The 19,736-nt window shown below is 47.3% G+C and overlaps 1 protein-coding gene across 9 annotated transcripts in view; it reads right to left on the bottom strand.

The window, feature by feature from the left end:
* The window catches only part of LOC135899850 (arginine-glutamic acid dipeptide repeats protein-like), a 75,446-nt gene that overhangs the window by 39,632 nt on the left and 16,078 nt on the right, over positions 1 to 19,736 (bottom strand). For all 9 annotated transcript variants that reach the window (XR_011512190.1, XR_010563737.1, XM_065429236.1 and 6 more), the window contains 5 exons: positions 19,563 to 19,658; positions 13,957 to 14,153; positions 10,321 to 10,482; positions 6,388 to 6,712; positions 466 to 706 (listed from right to left, as the gene is read on the bottom strand). Coding sequence is in view for 7 of the 9 variants with exons in the window: in XM_065429236.1 (XP_065285308.1) it covers positions 466 to 706; positions 6,388 to 6,712; positions 10,321 to 10,482; positions 13,957 to 14,153; positions 19,563 to 19,658 (1,021 nt within the window). In the remaining 2 variants the exon portion in view is untranslated. The remainder of the gene's footprint in view (positions 1 to 465; positions 707 to 6,387; positions 6,713 to 10,320; positions 10,483 to 13,956; positions 14,154 to 19,562; positions 19,659 to 19,736) is intronic.

Raw genomic sequence — 19,736 nt, forward strand, 5'->3', positions numbered from 1 at the left:
AAAATGATGTTTCGCGCGCTTCCGTTGCGATCACGCGGTGAAACCGAAACCGCAAAACGGGTGTGGCCGCAGTCTGCGCGACGCGCTGAAGCTTGAAGTAATTTCTGTTTATCTCCCCAAGAAGGTAGCACACATTTCAAACGCTTCTTGTAAGACCTAAGAGGTGGCAGCACCTCCCAGTAAGCGTACATCGTCATTATGGCGCGAAATTTCAAACGGAGGGTCGAAACCGTACCCGTACGGCGAAGACCTTGCGGGACAGAAAACCGCCGCCGTACATGTACGGCAAAAACCGTCAAAGGGTTAAGAAGATGGCAAGGACTTTAAGAGCATTACCATGAACTTCAGTGCAGCGATGGGCGATGGATTCAGGGAAGGGAGTCTTGACTTACAAACAGAAAGTAGGCAGGACTGCCACTGTACGGGGCAAGGACAGCTGTTAATTGTAAAAAAGAGGCTGCTCACCCATCATTTGCTACAGGGCTAGGCTCGGGCTGCTGAGAGCTCGGCCGAGAGCTCGGTTGAGAGCTCGGCCGCTCCTCTTCCACTGGCGACGGTAGCCGCAGCGGCATTGATGCGGCCTGCGAGGGCTCTTCAGGCACATTTGTCACTGGCGGCACTGCTGCCGGGATGGGGGCCACAACTGGAGACGGTGACACGCTGGGAGGGCTGACCGACGTCGCCTCAGGTTCTTCCGGGGCATTCTCTGCAGCGGCAACAATTCACGGGACTTCACACAGTGTTGGCTGCTTCGTGATCAAGTACCGTATTTACTCTCATAATGATCTCACTTTCTTGTAAAAAAAATTCACGCAAATTGAGTGGTGCGATCATCACGCAGGTTAAATTTCCCACGAAAAGAAACATTTTCTTTTTTTCATCCCGCAGCAAATGCGGGACACCAAAACAGAAATGGCGGCTGGCGGAGCAAGCCGAATGCGATTATTTTTCTTCTCGTGAGTACATTACGCGCATTAAAACAGTTTCTTCCGCATCAGTAATGAATAATATTGTTAACATCGGCAAGTTTGCGACAATAACGCAGCCATGTTCACGTTGAGGGGACAGAAACAGAGATGGGCATGCTTAGCGGCCAGTGACAGAAACCCATGGCGGACATGCTGCGGAAACTGCGGCATTTGTCTTCACTGCTATCCTGATATGGCACACTTCCGCTAAGGGTGGGCGAATATCTTAGCTGCGTTACAAGCATTGGCGTATGAATAGGGTACACTTCTAATGTATCAATGTAAACGGGGCCACTATCATTCCAGCTCGCGATTTGTTGCGTGCCCACGAGTGCAGACAAGGAGAATCGAAAGGCGCCCTTTATGTTGTTGACCAAAACCATTATGAAGCCTACAAAGAATAAAGCCGAGGCAAGTTTGGTTGTAGCTTTCTTTCCCACGGAAGTGCGGAAAGTGTTGAAAGGAATGAAATGGGGCATCTGCTTAAGAATGTTGGGTGCGTGCAGGCCGCTTGGTATGTTTTCAAGAGTCGTTCGCGTAGCATTCGACACATGGCAAGTGCAATCATCATTAGCTAGACGTGGCACACAACATATCGCTATGACAAGTTCAGGGTGCAATCATTACACGGGAAAGAAATAAAATGGAATTTTGACGACAAAATTCAGGGGTGCGATCATTACGCAAGTAAATACGTAGCTTAATTTAGCAAGTGTTTAGTCATCTTATTAAAGGGGTGTGACATGGTCGACCGACTGTTCTCTGTTTATCACTGTAACTGAGAGTAGAGAGACCAATATGATTATACAAATAACTGTGCTCTCAGCGCACATTCAACAAGAAATTTCAGTATGAAGTTGCTGCCTCAAAACCCCTCTCAGCGATGGTGACTTCCATTTCGGTATAGACTGTGTGACAGTCACAAAATGAAGGATCAATGCTGTGTCGTCTGCTTTGAACCAGCCCAAGACCAGATCGGACGTTGCGCTGAAACATTGTGTAGTGTCCAAAATTTGTTTTCTAAGAAATTTCACAGTTTTTTGCGTGTGCCACATCGAGGAGATGACAGTGATAAGGAAAAAAAGCGCAGTAGCAGAGAGGAGCTGTTCACCAAGATTGTGCCGCGTTTCTATGTGTACGAGCCGTGCTGCACTGTATGCACGTGCATGAGCACGCGGATGCGAGCTTGCACGCGTCCTTCAACGTAAGAGGTTAGCAGCGATGATGACGTAGAGCGAGCTCGGCAAGTTCATATTAAATAAATACTGTTTGCATTTTCTGAATGCTGCCCTCACTTTTTTGTTCGGCCTACATTCGAGGCAAGTTTTTTTCATTTTTTCTGGCTTCGAACATTCGGGGGTCGGTTTTGAATCGGGGCCTGCCTAGGTTCGAGTAAGTATGGTATGAATCAGTCAGGCATTTCTTATACATACATTCATATCTTGTATTTTTTCCATAAAAGCATCTGTGCGTGTGCCTTTCTCATGTATATTTCATGTTGACGTTGTTGAATAAACAGTTGAAAGTAGCGCCTGTCCTACGTATGGCCTTCCTTTTATGCCATGTGTCTTGTTTTCGCCTCAAAAATATATTTGTCGAATATGCACCAACTAGGCCCACAGAAAGCTCTATGTATTAATGCTTTTTGCACATGGTGTCTGCCCATATTATCGCTACAGATGTGCTGATTAACAGTTCTGTTCTCTATGGAATTATGCAATACAGCAACAAACGCTACCCAAAGAACCTCGCTGCTACATGTATGAGCAAGCGCACCATTCCGTTAAAAAAAAAACGAATAAGTTTCTTGAATTGTTCGGCTATTTGCTTACGTCGACCATCATCGTCGATGGTTTCTGCACAATTTTCTTTTATTTAAGGGGGGACACGGGTCTTTAGACCCAAAATATCATAAAAAAACGAATTTTGGAAAATAGCATTTCTCTAATCTACATCTATTATTCTCCCTATCTGCCAAGTTTCCAATCTCGTAAGGTCATATTTCAGCCATACGAACAATTTAAAAACAGATAGGGCACCTGATTTTTCGCGTGTGTCGACGCGAAAACGACACACATTCAATGACGCCGCGCTCGCGTACTAGTGCCTTGAGGGCGGCCATCTTGGTCTCGTTTGAAAGAACGCGGTTTCGGCTTCAAATATCGCGCGCTGCCGCTTCGTTAGGCTTGCTGGTTCAATACAAAAACCGGCGGCAAAAATAGGTGAAACGCGCGTTCTCATTCGCTGTCGCATGCACGTGACGAGATAACGCCACGTGATTGGCTGGGCGCACTCCCGAGCTGTTTGCTAGCCGCAGCAGAGGCGCAGGCGAGACGCCATGTTCGATACGATCGTTGTGTGAGTACGCGCGACGATGCCTCCTCCGCTCCGAAAGTTTGACTCCAAGCACAAGTATGGAAAGAAAAGGAAGAAGTCCATGCTCAACAACTTCAAAAAACGCCCCACCGCGTCGCAAGTGGTTGAGGACGAGCCACCAACGGCGTCAAGCGACGGAACTGATGGAGCCGACCGAGTGCTAGGCCTAGGTGGTGCGACAACGAGTAGCTGCGACGAAAACGCCAGCCGCGTCCGTCGTGACACCGTTATGCTGACGCCTTCAGATTTGGAGGTAATCGACATGAGATCCGACGAGAAACTACAAGAGCTCGCATCAACCGCAGCAGTGAGCCGTAAGTCGGAGATCTTGTCCGCTGGCGATGTCGCGGCCGGCCCGATTGACGACACAGTTTTCACCGTGGTGTGCCTGGAATCGGTGAACGCACTTCTGGAGCATATGAACTGTAATACATGCGGCGGTAGCGCGAAAATCAGCCGGAAGGAGCGCGAATATGGCCTTGCAGTAAGTCTGGTGCTCATATGCTCGAAATGCGGCGACAAAGCGTCAGCGTGGAGCTCGCCGCGTGTGAATGGGACTCAGAAAGTGAATCCGTTTACCGTCAACATTCTGGCTGCGCGCGCGATGCAAAGCACCGGCAATCGGCAAACTGCGTTCAATGATATTTTCGCAACAATGAATATATCGCACCGCGGGCTGCATACGAAAACGTGGCAGGGGTACGTCAAAACGAAGTTGACGCCCGCCGCGACCCGGGCAGCTGAGACGCTTACAACAGAATGCGCGAAGTCGGTCCGGCAGCTTTACAGCCAATTAAACTTCGGCAACCCGGGCAACGTTGCTGTATCGTACGACGGGTCTTGGATGACTCGCGGGCACAGTTCGCACATCGGTGTCGGCGCCGTCATTGAACTTTTCACGGGACTTGTCCTGGACTACGTTGTGCTGAGCAACTTTTGTGCCGGTTGTCAGCGTGGACCAAAAGTTGGTGACCCTTCATACGAAGAATGGAAAGCCAGTCATGAGTGTCAAAAAAATACGGATAAGAAGGCTGGTGAAATGGAGGTGGAGGCTGGCCTCATTTTATTCAAAAGATCGCTGGAAAAGTACAGCCTAAGATACACAACTGTGCTGTCGGACGGTGACAGCCGTACTTTCTTGGCCCTAAAGGAGGCCAAAGTATATGGCTTTATAGAAGTTGACAAAGAGGATTGTGTCAACCATGTCCATAAGAGGATGGGGACAGCACTACGTAATGCCCTGTCAAAGCACAAGGGGCCTGGCTCAGAGCCACTTGGTGGAAGAGGAAGGTTGACTGGAGATTTGGTCAACAAACTGAGCTCTTATTATGGATGGGCTCTGAAGTCCCACACTGGTGACATTGAAGCCATGGAGAAGGCCGTGATGGCAAGCTACTATCACGTAACATCAAATGACGTCACCTCGAATCATAGCCTTTGCCCAGAAGGTCCCGATTCCTGGTGCCGGCAAAATGCTGCAAAGGCCAAAGGCCAACCTGTGCCGAAGCACCGCTACAATTTACCTGCTCATGTAAGCAAGGCATTACTGCCAATCTACCAACGGCTCTCTGACAAGATGCTGCTTGAACGTTGCCAGCGAGGCAAAACACAGAACAACAATGAAAGCCTGCACTCGCTAATATGGGCGCTCGCACCGAAGGAGCAGCACGCATCACTCTTCAGCGTTGAGGCTGCAGTGGCGGAAGCAGTCATGAAGTTCAATGCTGGCTGCAGGAGAACCTTGGCAAGCATTTTGCAAGAACTCTCGATGAATCCTGGCGAAAAGTGTATGCAGCGCATGGCGGAAAAAGATCGGCGCCGATCAGCCGCATCTGAACACAAGCATGCATCGGCAGAAAATGTGCAGTGCTTCTTCAAAAAGCGCCACAGAGACACAAATGCCCAAACTGACTATGCCCCAGGAGCCTACTAATGTTTTGGGAATGTGTATGTGCACACATTTGTGACCCTTCACAATTAAATGTGACATTTATTTGTTTTCTTGATTTTCTCGAAATACTAATTTTACCCACCCAGCAAGACATTTACTGTGATATATCAGTAGCTATCATAGTTATAGTATTAATTTTTTTTGCATCATGAAGCTAGATGTTTGGAGCACCAAACATAGGAAGCAGTTTTTCAAGTTTCTTTGTTTAAAGTTTTTAAAATTTGTCTTTTGTCTGACTAATGCAAGGCCATGTTCAGAACAATGGAGTTCAGTGCACTATAAAGTAGGAAATACTGATCCAATCATAAAAGTTCTTCCTATGTTGGGAAGCTTGTGCTTTCTTCTATTGGACCATATGTCATTTGTCTATTTTTGTGCAGCGGTTATTTGTCTATTGTAGTAAGAAAAAAGGCATTGTAAAATACATTGTTTTCTTAATTATGTAATGAAATAATGAACCTACAAAAAAATAACTGCATTTTTAGAATCAGGAGAAGGAACTAAATAAGCATGCCAATTTTTATCAAGTTTGGTTCATAAATAAATAATGATAACTTTTAATCGCCATGTCCCCCCTTAAGAGGCACCAAAGGAGCGAGGCAACAGCCTGCGCGTTATATCAAATGCAAATGGGCCCTGCTACTCCTGCTGCATCTGCATATCAGATGATGCACCTCAGGAACTGTATCCAGGGCAACAGGGCACACAGCGCAATGCAGACGCGGACAAAAAGTGACGAGCCCACCCCGTCTTTTCCTTTGCTCTTGCCCGTGTCTGTGTTGCGCTGTTTACCCCAGATACCAACATGCCCCAGATGTCAGTTTTATTATGCTCAAACTGCACTTGACTACAGGGGACGTATTCTGAAACGTTCGCCGCGGCGAAGTTTCGCACTGGCCACGCCTCCGCCGTTGCGGCGTGCGCTGAATGGCTGCTTTGACAAAACCGGAAATCCACTTGCGCCACCTGAATTTCCGGTTTTGTCAAAGCAGCCATTCAGCGCGCGCTGCAACGGCGGAGGCGTGGCCAGTGCGAAACTTCGCCGCGGCGAACGTTTCAGAATACGTCCCCTGGCCTCGGGCCCCTCCTCACCTTCGTTGGAGGCAGCACCGCCACCGACACTGCTGCTCCGGCTCGAAAGGCCCTCGGCTCCCCCTGGCGAGTCAACGGGGCTCTCGGCTGCCTCGCTCTTTTTCTTCTTGGCAGCTGAGCTCGCTGCCGTTCTGTCGTCCTCCTCGTTTACTGGAGATGGTGCGGTCGCAACAGCAGCAGCTGCCGCCGCTTCTGCAGAGTCCTCCACTGGGGAGACGCTTGGCGTCGTTGGCGTCGTCGGCGTCGTGGGGAGTGCATTGGATGCAGGGGCAGCATCGTCCCGGCCTCGCTTTTTGCCTTTCGTCGGAGTGTCGGGATTGGTCTTCTGCACATGCAGCAGTGAATGGTACATTGAGTAGACAGTGGGAGCAACTAAAGCAACAAGTGCTGGAACAGGTATTGAACAGACTCATATAATAACCAAAGTATTTCGAGGTTTAACCCACATTTGGTCTTGTCCATAACTTTCAGAGGACATGACTTCTAGCAGAGGGGGAAGAAAGCAAGTCTGGCCATCTCAGGCCCTACTCACAATCATATGTCAAAGTGTTTGTGCTTGCTCGCCAGTGGCATCCGCCTCAGCCCATGAATAATCAAAGTCTCAAAGTCCAGTTGAAAGAATGTTTGATTAGTATCCTCACGTGGAAAGTCAAACACATCTGATGCTTTAGTGCGTCTCACTGAGAAACTATTCCCTTTAGTTCAGCTAGCTGGCATTGTTATACAGTAAAACCCCATTTATTCAGAAATTTAGGTAATTTGGATGGTCCCACCAAACCTGTACATATACCTATGGCACAAAACTTCCGTTATTTCGAACATAATTGGTCGTACTTCGGTTAATTTGGACAGTTCGCGGAGCTCAGAGGCACATGAGGCATATAAGATCGGGTGGCACTAGGGAGAGTCCAAATTGCACCACAAGCGACGGAGTCTCTGAGTAGCGTGCACCAATCTAAGTGCCAAAAGGCTGAAAATACGTCAAGGCCTCCGTGTTTATTTATTACTGTAACAGACAAGCCTGTGTAAAAAAAAAAGAGAGAGAGAGAGAGAGAGAATCTATGGCGGCTATGATGTACTTCTGACTTTGCAATCGCTTCTGCCATTGAGCACTACATCTGCATCACTATGGTTGCAGAGTAGTTACTGGTCTATGCTAGCTACACTATCTATACATACTTTTTATTACATCCTCCCTCTAGTTTTTTTTTTTTACCTGTGTTACAGTCTGCCATTTTCGATGTTTTTTTGCTTGAGCAGTTGTGTGGTTGCAAAGTTAGGCATTTTTTTGTTGGCGTTTTTACTGCGTTTATCACTTTACATCAAGTGTGTACGAGAATTGCGAAACTTTTTTATTTGTGAATCTGTGTGTTAAATTCTGCTTGCACTTTTTTTTTGTTTATACTTTTTTGTTGTTAGCATCCTGTATGGCGGTTCACTGCTGTGCCATGCCATGGCACAGCGCTTCATTGCCGTGCCACCATGTGCTCTCGTGCCCCACCGAAATGGGCGAAGTATGAGGCAAAGAATTTGGCGGAAGTAGAAATACGAAAGCCGTGAAGGTAGGGGTGCCTCAGCAGGTCATAATGAATAAATTTAAGGCGAAGAGAAGCATGCTCAGCACGTACGTGCAAAATGCAGCGCAGATTGCTCAGGCGTACAATATCGACAAGTTTGCTGACAAGAGGAAGAGACTGTGAACGGCAGCGCACCCGAAACTTGAAGCGTATTATGACGGATTGCTGATTAGCGCGACGCACAGCTTCCTTTGAGTGGCCCCCTTATCTGTGCACAGGCTGAAAAGTATGCGCTGAATCGACCGATTCAAGAAAAGGCACAGCCTTGTCTTCCGAAGCGTGTGCGGCGAGAAAGGGGCTGGTGAATGAAGGCGTTGTCGAAGATTGGAGGGCCGGATTACCCGCAGGCCTAGCCGATTATGATGCCTGCTACATTTTTAATGCAGATGGGACAGCCCTCTTCTACAAAGCCTTGCCAGATAAAACAATCACATTTAAGGGGGACCCTTGCGTTGGCAGTGAACGAAGCAAAGACAGGATAACTGTTTTGCTGGTTGCCAACATGACTGGCATCGAGCGGCTACCGCTGTTGTTAATCGGCAAAGCCAAAAAGCCGATGTGCTTCAAAAGTATCAAGAACCTTCCAGTAGACTATCGCTCGAATTGAAAGGCGTGGATGACTTCAGAAATATGACGAGCTTGGCTGCACAAGTTGGACCACCGGTTTTCTGCATAAGCGCGCAAAGTGCAAATTGTTTTAGATAACTGCACTGTGCATAACAACGTGTCAGGGCTGACGAACAGAGCTGCTTTTTTTGCCTCCAAACACAACGGCTTTCCTGCAGCCACTCGATCAGGGAAATATTCATAATGTAAAAAGCCGACACAGAAGACAAGTGTTGCCCTGTATGGAGGCACAGAAAAAATATGATGTGACTCTACTCAGTGTATTGCACATGGTGGCGCACGTGTGGAGCAACACGCCGCTCGCAATAATAGCGAACTGATTTCGACACAGCAGCTTTGTCCGTGAAGCTGCTGCCTTGGAAGCCGGGGATGCGAATTTTGACGAAGACGACGAGCAAGACGACAGTCGCTTCTACAGACTTTCCTTTCGCGAGTACATTACGTGCATTGAAACAGTTCCTCCTGTATCAGTAATGAATCATTGTTATTATCGGCAAGTCTGCAGCAATAATGAAGCCTTGTCCACTTTGAGTGGACAGAAACAGATGGACGTGCTTAGCTGCCAATGACATAGAAACACGTGGTGGGTATGCTGTGGAAATTGTGGCATTTGTCTTCACTACTGTCCTAATATGGCATGTTTCCGCTAAGGGTGGGCAAATATCTTAGCTGTGTTACAAGCGTCGGTGTATGAATAGGGTACACTTCTAACGTATCAGTATAAACGTGGCTACTATCGTTGCCGCTTACGATTTGTTGCGTGCCCACGAGTCAGGACAAGAAGAACCGAAAAGCGCCTTTTTTGTTGTTGTTGTTGACCACAACCATAATAAAGCCTACAAATAATAAAGCCAAGACAAGTTTGGTTCTAGCTATATTTTTTTTTTTTTCATGGAAGTGTGGAAAGTGATGAAAGGAATAAAATGGGGCATCTGCTTAAGAATGTTTGGTGCGTGCAGACTGCTTGGTATGTCTTGAAGAGTCGTTCGTGTAGCATTTGACAGCATTCGACAGATGGTAAGCACGATCATCATTAGCTAGACTTGGTACAAGACATACTGCTGCGGCAAGTTCAGAGTGCGATCATTACATGGGAAAGAAATAAAATCGAATTTTGACTACAAAATTCAGGGGTGTGATCATTACGCAAGTGCGATCATTATGCAAGTAAATACAGTAGTCTGCATTGCATTCTAAAGGAGCCCAAGACTAAGGAAGTTTTAAGGAACTTTTACTAAGCCACAGAAAGCAATACTTTGATTACCGTGACACCACGGTAATGTACTGGTGCGAAATTCTGCTTTCTGACAACGCTCCTCAGTAGACATAAGGGGACAAACATATTGCAGGAAAGCATAGGCTTGCACTACTCTAGCAGCATGATATTCAAATGCTGATAAGGTAGGCCAAGGTTGAGCAAATGAGGGTGGTATGCAAAGTTGCAAACACTGTTAAGAGGGGGACGCAGGGATCAGATCGCGAAAATCGCAAAAAAGATCGATTTTCGGCAACGACGCGTTTCGGTATCTGCAATGCCTAATCTACATTGTATCAAAATGGTTTGACTGAAAACACGCTAAAAGTGCCCGAAAAAAATTAATTTATCAGTGCGTAGGGCGAGAACACAGCTTTAATTAATTGCACATGTGGAGAGCATATCGAGGCTACAGTTAGACAACCCATTTCAATCCGTTGTGATAGAATGGCCCCAGGGGGCCTGAAAACGTACTTTTTTCTTGTCTTTGTCGGCTGCACTGGCAGCGGGTGACTTGCGGCCTCCGAGCGTGGTGCGGTTGTTGGCAGTGAGTGCTCCATCCATGATTTCTGGGCTTGCACCGTCACCCCCATTGTTGCCGCCGTGTTTACTTCGGCCTTTCATGTGGTTCTGGTTCTGAAAAAGAAAGACGCAATGGGTAAGCACAAAACAAATTGCAGCTTCCAGAAAGGCAAACCAATCGATTGCAATGGCAAGTTATTAGACAGCTATACAAAGTAAGGATAGTACTTGTATTAGCCATACAGTCTAACCAGACTATATCGAACCCGTTTACGTAGAATCATTCTTTATATCGAACAATTTCTGAACACGGTATAGTTACAACGAGTATATACAGCAAAAGTTACGCTTACATCGAACAAAAATAGCAGCGACTACCGATATACCAAACGTCAAGCAGTGGAAAAGTGCCCCAGAAGTTCCCTTTCCCTTGCGGTGACGAGGAAATCCGATGGCGCAGCTCCATCAAACCGCTCTCCCTACCGTGACCACGCTGCGTCGAGCGAGCCGTCGACACCCCCCTGCAAAAAATTACCGTGGCCCCCCTGCAGCGCTTGCTCAGACAGCCAATCAGAGGCTCTTGCGCCCTTGTCGTGCAAGATGGCGCAAGTGCGAGTTGTCTCGCTGCTTTTCTGGTTCATTGTGTTTGCGCCTTGCGAGCCTTCTCCCGCAGTGTTGCCATGATGAAGTGACAGAATTCGCCTTTCACCGCGAAGCTCGAAATCAAATCGGGTCAAACGCGGTGAGAAGTTGGATGCCCCGCAGCGTGCAAGATTCCGAGGGGCACTCTCAGCACGATCCTGAAGAATAAAAGGGAGATTAGAGCTAAAGCAGACAAACTCGCAACCCGGTGCCCATGGCGCCCGATGCATATGCACGGCCGTGCACAAGTGGTTCATCCAAAATTGTTTGAGACGTGCCGGCTCCCGCGTGCCCAGTGCCAACTGTAAATTCTGATGAGTGTGAGCAAGCCTAATAGCTGGTATTGCCGAAGTTTGGAGCAAGCTGTAAATTTCCGGAAGCTGTTGACGAATCAACGGCCGATGAGTTTGTGAGTGCAGATGATGGTGTCGTGACCACGGGAGAGCCCGAAAACGAAGCCTGCCGACATCATACCAAGCGCAAGTGAAAGTGGACACAATGAGGGAAGCAACGACGGTTTTTTGCCCACGTCCTCCTAGGTGATTGGTGCACTCGCATTAGTCCAATGCTTCTGCATGAATGTGGAAGGCTGCGGCCTCAGTTGCTCCGACTCCTTAAACAATGTGGAGAATTTTGTGCGTTGCACACAGCGAAATTACCAAAGCAGAAGAAAACACAGGACTATTTCATGCGAAACTAAGCTAGTTTCATCAATAAAGTGATTTTAGAAATGGTACGTGTTTTTATGATATCCAATTCTTTAGCAGGCTTATATCGAATTATGCTCTATATCAAACTGATATGTCTGTATATCAGTTTCAAACTGATATCGACTATATAAACTAGTAAACATTTGCTTAATAATTAAATGAACAAGTAGGATGTCATGCGCGCACAGGAAAACATGAAAATGGTGTCACTCGATGACCATGGACACTCACTGTCACAACACTGGCATGAGAAAGAGCGGTAGCAGCATCAAGCAAATTAACCTTCCTGCTGCCTCTCAATTCATTATGAATGAAGTGGAAAGAACACAGCACACATGAAGCTATCAGCCCTCGGTGCACCTAGACTCCGTACACATCGCAGATCACTTTTAATAGAGGGCTCGCTCGGCTGTGTTAAGTCGCATCATATGCACCCATTGTCGCAGTAAAACTGCACATCTATGGATATGCGCGGGGCGACCATAAGAGGAGACTATAGCATCATCGTGTACAGCAGCCAATAGCAGCTGCAGGTTAGGCCGCTTGCTCGAGGAACACGCGCTTTGTCTAATCACAGCTTTGCATCTGAGACTTGGGGAAATTCGAAAGCCCTCGCGAGCTCTTCAATCGTGAGCGAATCAAGCTTTGATCACGCCACTGTGGCTGCCGCCGAGGGCAGCAATAAGAAAAGGACAGGAATTCACAAACAAAACAAGACCAAGACAGCAGTGGTTGGTTAGACAGTGCGAGAACGGCACTCACTCTACGTTTAGGTTTTACCAGTGCTTGCTCACTGCTGCCGCGGCTCGTTATATATATTTGACTAGAGGTAGTTTAATGATGAAAAATTAGTTTATGACATATCCAGCCCAAAAATGTTGCTTTCTAAAAACCTAGTTTTTTATATGATTTTTTGGCTTTCAAAGGTTGCATTCTCTATTAAACACGGTGAAACAGGAAAACAACAAAGTGTGTCGGACTGCTCGAGCTCCACTAGCTCAACACGTGTCGGCATCTTGAGTCACAATTCTTTCGAGTAGGTACGGCAAAACTTCCCGCCAAAATGACAAAATGACTTGTGTTCATCGCATTCATCATCCCCTAAGCTCCTCTTAGATGCTACTACTAAAGGAGTTGCTATTGAGATCACCATAGTAGTCAGGCACATGCGTGATGATGTGTCAAAAGTTAGAATTATATGCAGGTAGCGCAGCTGCGGCTCGTGCCCTCATTTGAAGCACTTTTCACCACCACATGCACATCCCGATAATTTTCTCGCCAGTGAGCTAGTTGTCAACAGATTCTCCGTCTATCGCGATGTAGCTGATGCTTTCATCCTCAATAGCTTTGGACCGAGTAAAAACGAAACTACTGCTTGCCACAACCGCTGTGGATGAAACTGCGGTCGCTAATGGCACGATCATGAAGGCAACCTTGCAGTTCTGAAGGCATGCGGCTGACACAGGCACCGAATCTAAACGGAACTACCATCTGCTGCTATAACTGCGGACAAAGCCACGGTCACAATCGATGTGATCATAGATGGTGACTATGCATTGTTGTGTGCGCATTGGCCACGCGGCCAACGCGAATCCAAGCGGAACTACTGTTAGCCACAGCCACTATGGACGAAGCCGCGGCCACTATTGATGCGATGACTGATGGTAACTACGCAGTTATGAAAGCATACGGCTGACGCATGCCCCCATTAGGAACGACCATTTGTCGTAACTGCTGTGGACAAAATTGCCTAAGTAATCAATTATGGAGGGCGACTGTGCAGTTGTAAAGGCAAGCGGTGTTACACGCAGTTGTGAACGCAAGAAAAAAGGAGTCGCAGATAAGCACGAAGCATTCCGGTGTTGCTGTCACGAACAAACTATTTCCGCTTATGACTACAGCAATGAGGACTCCACCGCTTTGTTTCGGTTCGATGCTACACCGATGTAGGTCTTTCGCATCACACCACTTGTGGCGCTAATTGCTCGCAGAGTTCCGAGAGTTGTCCGAATTAACCGATGTGCAGCCGAATGCGCCCGAATTAACGAGAGCTTCATTGCATTAAGTATTGCGAACACCTGCCGGGACTAGAGAATGAGTTCGAATTAGTTGATTTTCCGAATTAATGAGGGTTGAGTTAACGAGGCTTTACCGTAGTTGACATTCGTATTGACAGTTGGCAAAAGTACTGAGGTTCTACTGTAGTTCACACCTGTGTGTCAAAAACGGTGCCCACCTCTTTGTTTCGGCGGGTACGCATCACATGCTTGCCGTTGAGTGCATCTCCATCAACAGGCTTGAAGAGGAACGGTGAGGAGCCATCCCCATCACTGCCCGAGAGGGGCCTCACCGCCTCGGTGCCCTTCTTCTGCTGGCAGCAGTCCCAGCAGAGCACTGAACCTTCCTTCCCCGTCTGGAACCACTCCTTCGAACCTGCATTACCATACCATGCCTGAATTAGATAGGTCAACGTATACATAGAGACACTACAAAATCTGGACTGCTGTGAAGGGCTCGAAACCCAAAGAATGCTAGTTTAGCCTTGGTTTTCCACCATCAATGACAGAGAAATGCAAATAAGGTTTGGAGAAACATGTTACTAGTGTATACCGATTTAGCATATCCCTTTAGTCGTCCTACAAAAATCTGCGAGAATAGACTTTCAGTAAAGCACTTAGTCTTTTAGAATCCGTGTCACTGGTTTCGTGTTTCTGCTCTACAATTCAGCGCAGTTGACAACAGGATAAAAGGAAGCACCTACGTAAACAACACTGTGTCAGATTACAATAAAATAAATTCACCGGAGGCCTTCCTATCACCCATACCATTGACCACTCTACAAACAATTCTGTTAACAGCTCTTCAGTTCACTTTGTCTTTTTAAAAAGCTTTGTGTTGGGCTAAGGCCTCACGCTAGTGCTTTCAATCAGCAATGCGTTACCAATTTTCAACGAGTGCTTTCGGTCAGCAAAGAAAGCAGTCACTTGTCAGTCAAGTCATGTACTGCATATAAACATGTCGCCCCTTGTCGCATTTTTAAGGGGGGACGCGGGGATCAAATCTTGAAAAACGACCCCAAAATCACTTTTTAGAAAGTTGCAGATATTGAATCTTTGACCCCTTTTCTATAAGTTTTCCAAGTATTTCCGCTGAAAACGACTGCTAAGTACCATAAATAAATATATACATAAGGCAATACAGCGAAAATTTCGTGAAAATCGGTGGAAAAGTCGCTGTTTTCAAGCGTCCCTAGCTCCGGAACGGCAGTACGCGGCGCGGCCATGCTGGTACCGTTGAAAAGCGCGCCTCTTCGCCTTTTGACGCCTCTCTTTCATTTCCTGATAGAGAGAAGAGCAAGAATAAAAAAACAAAAAGTCTGAAGGTCGCGGAGCTGCTTGTCGCGGCCGCCGATTGGCTTGCTCCGTCACGTGCGTTGTATGAGCCGCCCCATTGGCCGGTTCCGGAGGCGAGCTGCTGCGGCGTCTGCTTCTCCCGTTTCTTCGCGCGCTGGCTGCTGCCCCTTTGTATACGTGTTGGATATTCGAGGTGCGCCGCCGCTTCATCGCTTTATTCGGATTTGAGTTTTCTATTTTCATTTTGTGGTTTCGAGAATGACTGGGCGGACGTGGACGACGAAATACGCGACCAAGCACCGCTTCGGCAGCCGCAAGCGCAAGCCGCCGAACTTCCGAAGGATAAGTAGTCCTAGCAGAGATGCGTCCGCGCGCGAGCTTAGACTATCGACGCATTGCCGGGCAGTTCGCAGACTGTTGCATCCTTGAGTTCCAGTGGTGATTATACCGAACTAATAACGGCCTTTTGCCATGCTTCCGGGCCTGCAACGCCCCGCAAATGCTCCGCGACGTACCCCGATTGTGCCACCGCCGTCACCGAGATGAACGACGAAAGTGCGGTCCAAGCGCGTGCGTCTGCCGGCCGTGAAGACGAACCGTGCATCAGCAACGGTCGCACCATACAGTCGCATCTTTAGTCACAAGTAATCTTGTCGGAGGTGTTGAATATGACCGCCGCAACTGTCCGCGCGTCACTTGGTTCTGTGCCGGCAAACGAACGGAAGATGGGGTTTACGGCTGGAGGAGCATGCTCGGTGGCGACGGACTCAAGCGAGTCGAGCGGCTAAGAAAGATGCCTTGTGCAAGAAGAGGGCACAAAAAGCACATGAAAGCAAGCATAAAAGATCCAAGAAGCCAAGAGATCAACCTGACACCTGCACCTACAAGGCCGGTGGTTTCTAGTCGAATAAATATGGCCCAGAACTTCGAACGCCTTTTTCTCAAAACTTTTTTCTGCCACCAAGGCCAACTTGCAAAGCCAATATCTCAGCCACCGTTATGAATATTTTTACACCGTTTGTTTTGTTACACTCATAGTGCAGCACTGCACACAGTGACATGTTTTGTTTTCAAAATACTTGCTTTGATAATTTGTTATCTTTTGTTTTCACAGTCGAGATTTTCATGCAACTGAAGTAGATGCCAAAGAATGAAAATATAAAAAAATTCTGTTAGGCTAAAAAAATTACAGGAATGTCACTGTGTGGAGAATACATATAGGAGTGTTATCAATGTTTGCTTGAACTCCTAGCATCAATATACAGGTGTGCAGGCATTTTGCAAAAATGAAAGCAGAAAAATTTTGTAAACACTAAAGTACTTCAGATATTGCAGCCATATTTTCACCATATTTTCACAGTTTTGTTTATGTAGTATTATTAACACCTGTGCAAAATTTCATCAAGATCGGCTGGTAAATAAAAAAGTTAGTTTTGATCCCCATATCCCCCCTTAACTCTTTCGTTACCGCGAGAAAATGGCCGTTTTTCATAGGTCTCGGAAGAAATTTTTTTGCCAGTACAAATAATATTCCAGAACCCGTTGCAGCATGCCAAATTGCACATAATGAAATGCTCTTTCCAAAAACATAAGTTACAAAGCAAACAATTTATTAGGGAACATACAAAAAATTCGGAAAAGTGCCATTTTTGTGGCGAGTTGATAAAAACAAGAAAGAAAAGGCACAATATCTACATACACATTATTAAGAAAGAAAATTTAGAATATACATTTTGAAGATCAATGACTCAGGAATACTGTCTAAAAAAATTAATTCTCTGTACCGCGCCGTTCTTCAGCTACATAAAAAAAAACTAAAGACCGGGAACAGCTTCAGCGCTCGTGCCATGCGGTGAAGCAGTTGCGCGTTTTCGTGAGGCACAGGTGCACTTCGCAGTTTTCGCAGAAAACGTTTGTCTTTTGTTCGATTTTGCGTTCCTGATAGCACATCCTGCAGTTTCGCCTTTTCGGCATCTTTTGCGGATGGTGCGGCACTTCTTTTGGGACAGGATGTACTCTGGGAACCTCTTCATCATCAAGCTCGAGCAGCTGTTGGGTGAGCTCCATCCGAAAAGAAAGTTGGTCGAAGTGGGCGCTCCTCTGCAATTCCGGTGTTGAGAGGTGTTGCTGGCGGTGCTCTTGAAAAAGAATGAAGCTATTCACAACAGCCATGTCAATACAATGTAAGAAGAGCGTCTTCCACCATCTCACGCACTTCATCAAAACGTTATAGGATGCAATCAGCTGATCGGACTTATCAACTCCAAGCATCCCGGAATTATAGTCGTCAATCAGCACCGGCTTTTCGATTGGGATGATAGTCCACACGCCGTATCTTCTCTCTTTCCTTGTGGCTGTAACATGCCTGTTGGCAGTGTGCGCTGTTGACATCATGTGAACAACCTTCCTGTCCTTCCATTGCAAATACAGGATGTTGTTCCGTCGGAGCCACCGAACATCACCTCTCTTTGCCTTTTTCTCCCATGACACGTCCTTCAATTCAGACGGGAAGCACCGACGATCTTTACGTGTCGTGCCACAAGCGAGGGTTTTGCCATTTAGCAGGTGAGCAAATAGAGACGCAGATGTGTAAAAGTTGTCCATGTAGATAACATATCCTTGATTGAGGTATTTATCGCACAGTTGTGTCACCACATCAAATGCTAGTCCACTTGCACTAGCTGTTTCCCGTTTGCCTGCGTACACATAAAATTGAATGGAATAGCCAGTCTGCGAATCAGCAAGCACCCACAATTTATATCCCCACTTTACAATTTTGTCCCGCATGTATTGCCGAATACCCGATCTTCCTTTCGATTTGACCATTCTTTCATCCACAGAGAGGTTCCGCGCAGGTTGAAAAAGTTCTGCCGATGTAGTGTTCACGTGTTGCAGAAGCCACAATACGCGGTGCAGCCTGCCGTGCGTAGCTACAGTAGTCGCCTCCGGATCAGTGACACTTAGGAAGCGCAGAAGTGCAGAAAACCGTCTCCTTGGCATAACGTTCCGAGGAAGAAGCCCTGAAAAAAGCCTACTGGTATTCCAGTAAAGGTGGATGCGTGGCACGTTCACAATGCCCATATAAATGAGCAGTCCAATGAACTTCACTAGTTCGTCGGGAGTCACTTCCTTCCACGACCCATCTCTTTCAGCATAGCTTGGAAGCTCCAAAATATGCATCCAAGCATATTTATTCGTGTTCTTGCAGATAGTATTTATTACTTCTGCGGTGAAGAACAGGAGGAAAAAATCGCGCGCCGTTGTAAAGCGTCTTGCGCTGCTCCGAAGTGCTGGGCCGAGATGTGCTCCGGGCGGCCTTGTTGGCGTGAACTGAAGTTTCTTCACAGCCGGTGGCAGCACATCCTGGCCTAGCGACGTACGGACCCTGCAGATAGCAAGAATAGCTCTAAGCTTGTGCACAAAGGTCGGCAGATAAGCGCGCGCGACGCCGGTGACTGCTCAAGGCCGTAAAGGTAACTCACCGGTGAGCAGCTGCGGATGTCCCGGGCTGACTCGAAACATCGTCGCCGTCAGAGCTTGAAGCAGAAGTACTGTCATCTTCGGACTCGAAGCTCGAATCCTCGTCACTAAAATCAGGTGCGGGTGAAGAATACTTTCGAACAGAACGCTTTCCGCGCGGCGCAGTTGCGTCCGACGCCGACGCCATGGCAGAGACCGGAGCGACTGGCGTTGTTGCGATAGTAACACCGGATGCGGCCCTCTGGCGGATTTAACAAGAGAAGCGAAACCAAAACTGCTGCAAACTGGCTGTAAAGGCTAGGTATACATGTTGGACATGCGGCGGACCTTCAGGAATGCGTTTTCGTGGAATAAAACCACCCGGACTCCAAGTCAAAGCTCACTAGTGAATAGCTGGCGTCATTTTCGGGTAATTATCCCCACTCAACGCCGCCAGATAACAAAGCCGACAATATGATTCAATATTTGACTTGCTGGGAGCCTTTTGATCACAAAAATTTGACGCTAATGCTGAATAACCCCGAGTGGCAGTATTTTTTCTCAAGCGCGGCCGCCACGCCCCCTTTTGCAACAACACGCGCACATTAGTTCTCAAAAAGGCGCATCAAAAATCAGAACGTCGCCAGAGCGGGAAAATTTAAACTGGTTCTACAAGTGCACTGCCTAGACTAACCACTGGATGGCGCTAGCTGCACGAGAAACGATTCCAACGTGTCGAAATCGGCCGTTTAAAGCATCGATCACCGGTGATCGATTTGAATAGGCGTGGTAACGAAAGAGTTAAGCAGTGAAGTTTTTCAATAAGTAAATCCACTGCATACTGAAAGACCTGTATTGTTCAGCTCTGCTCTTGGCAAGAAGTCGATACAATATGTCAGACATAGGGGGCAACATGTCAAGCACGCCCTTTCAAATGGACAAAACAGAAGTGTTTTGCAGCTGCAGCAAAAGTCTAAGGCCGAGACCAGAAAAGGTGTCGACGTGTTGGGAAACGCAGATGAGCACTCACTGGTAGCAAGGCAGCTGTGGCACATGTAGGCCGGCACTTCCCGGGAATCAGAATCATCAGCAGACTCCTCTTCTTCGCTTGCTGAACTCGCGTCCGCTGCAACAGACAAGAAAAGACAGCAAGTAAGCAGCAGATACAATACAGGAACGCAAACTTCGGATTGCTCACGCTCAG

Source organism: Dermacentor albipictus, chromosome 2, assembly GCF_038994185.2.
Source record: "Dermacentor albipictus isolate Rhodes 1998 colony chromosome 2, USDA_Dalb.pri_finalv2, whole genome shotgun sequence".
NCBI classification, from domain to species: domain Eukaryota; kingdom Metazoa; phylum Arthropoda; class Arachnida; order Ixodida; family Ixodidae; genus Dermacentor; species Dermacentor albipictus.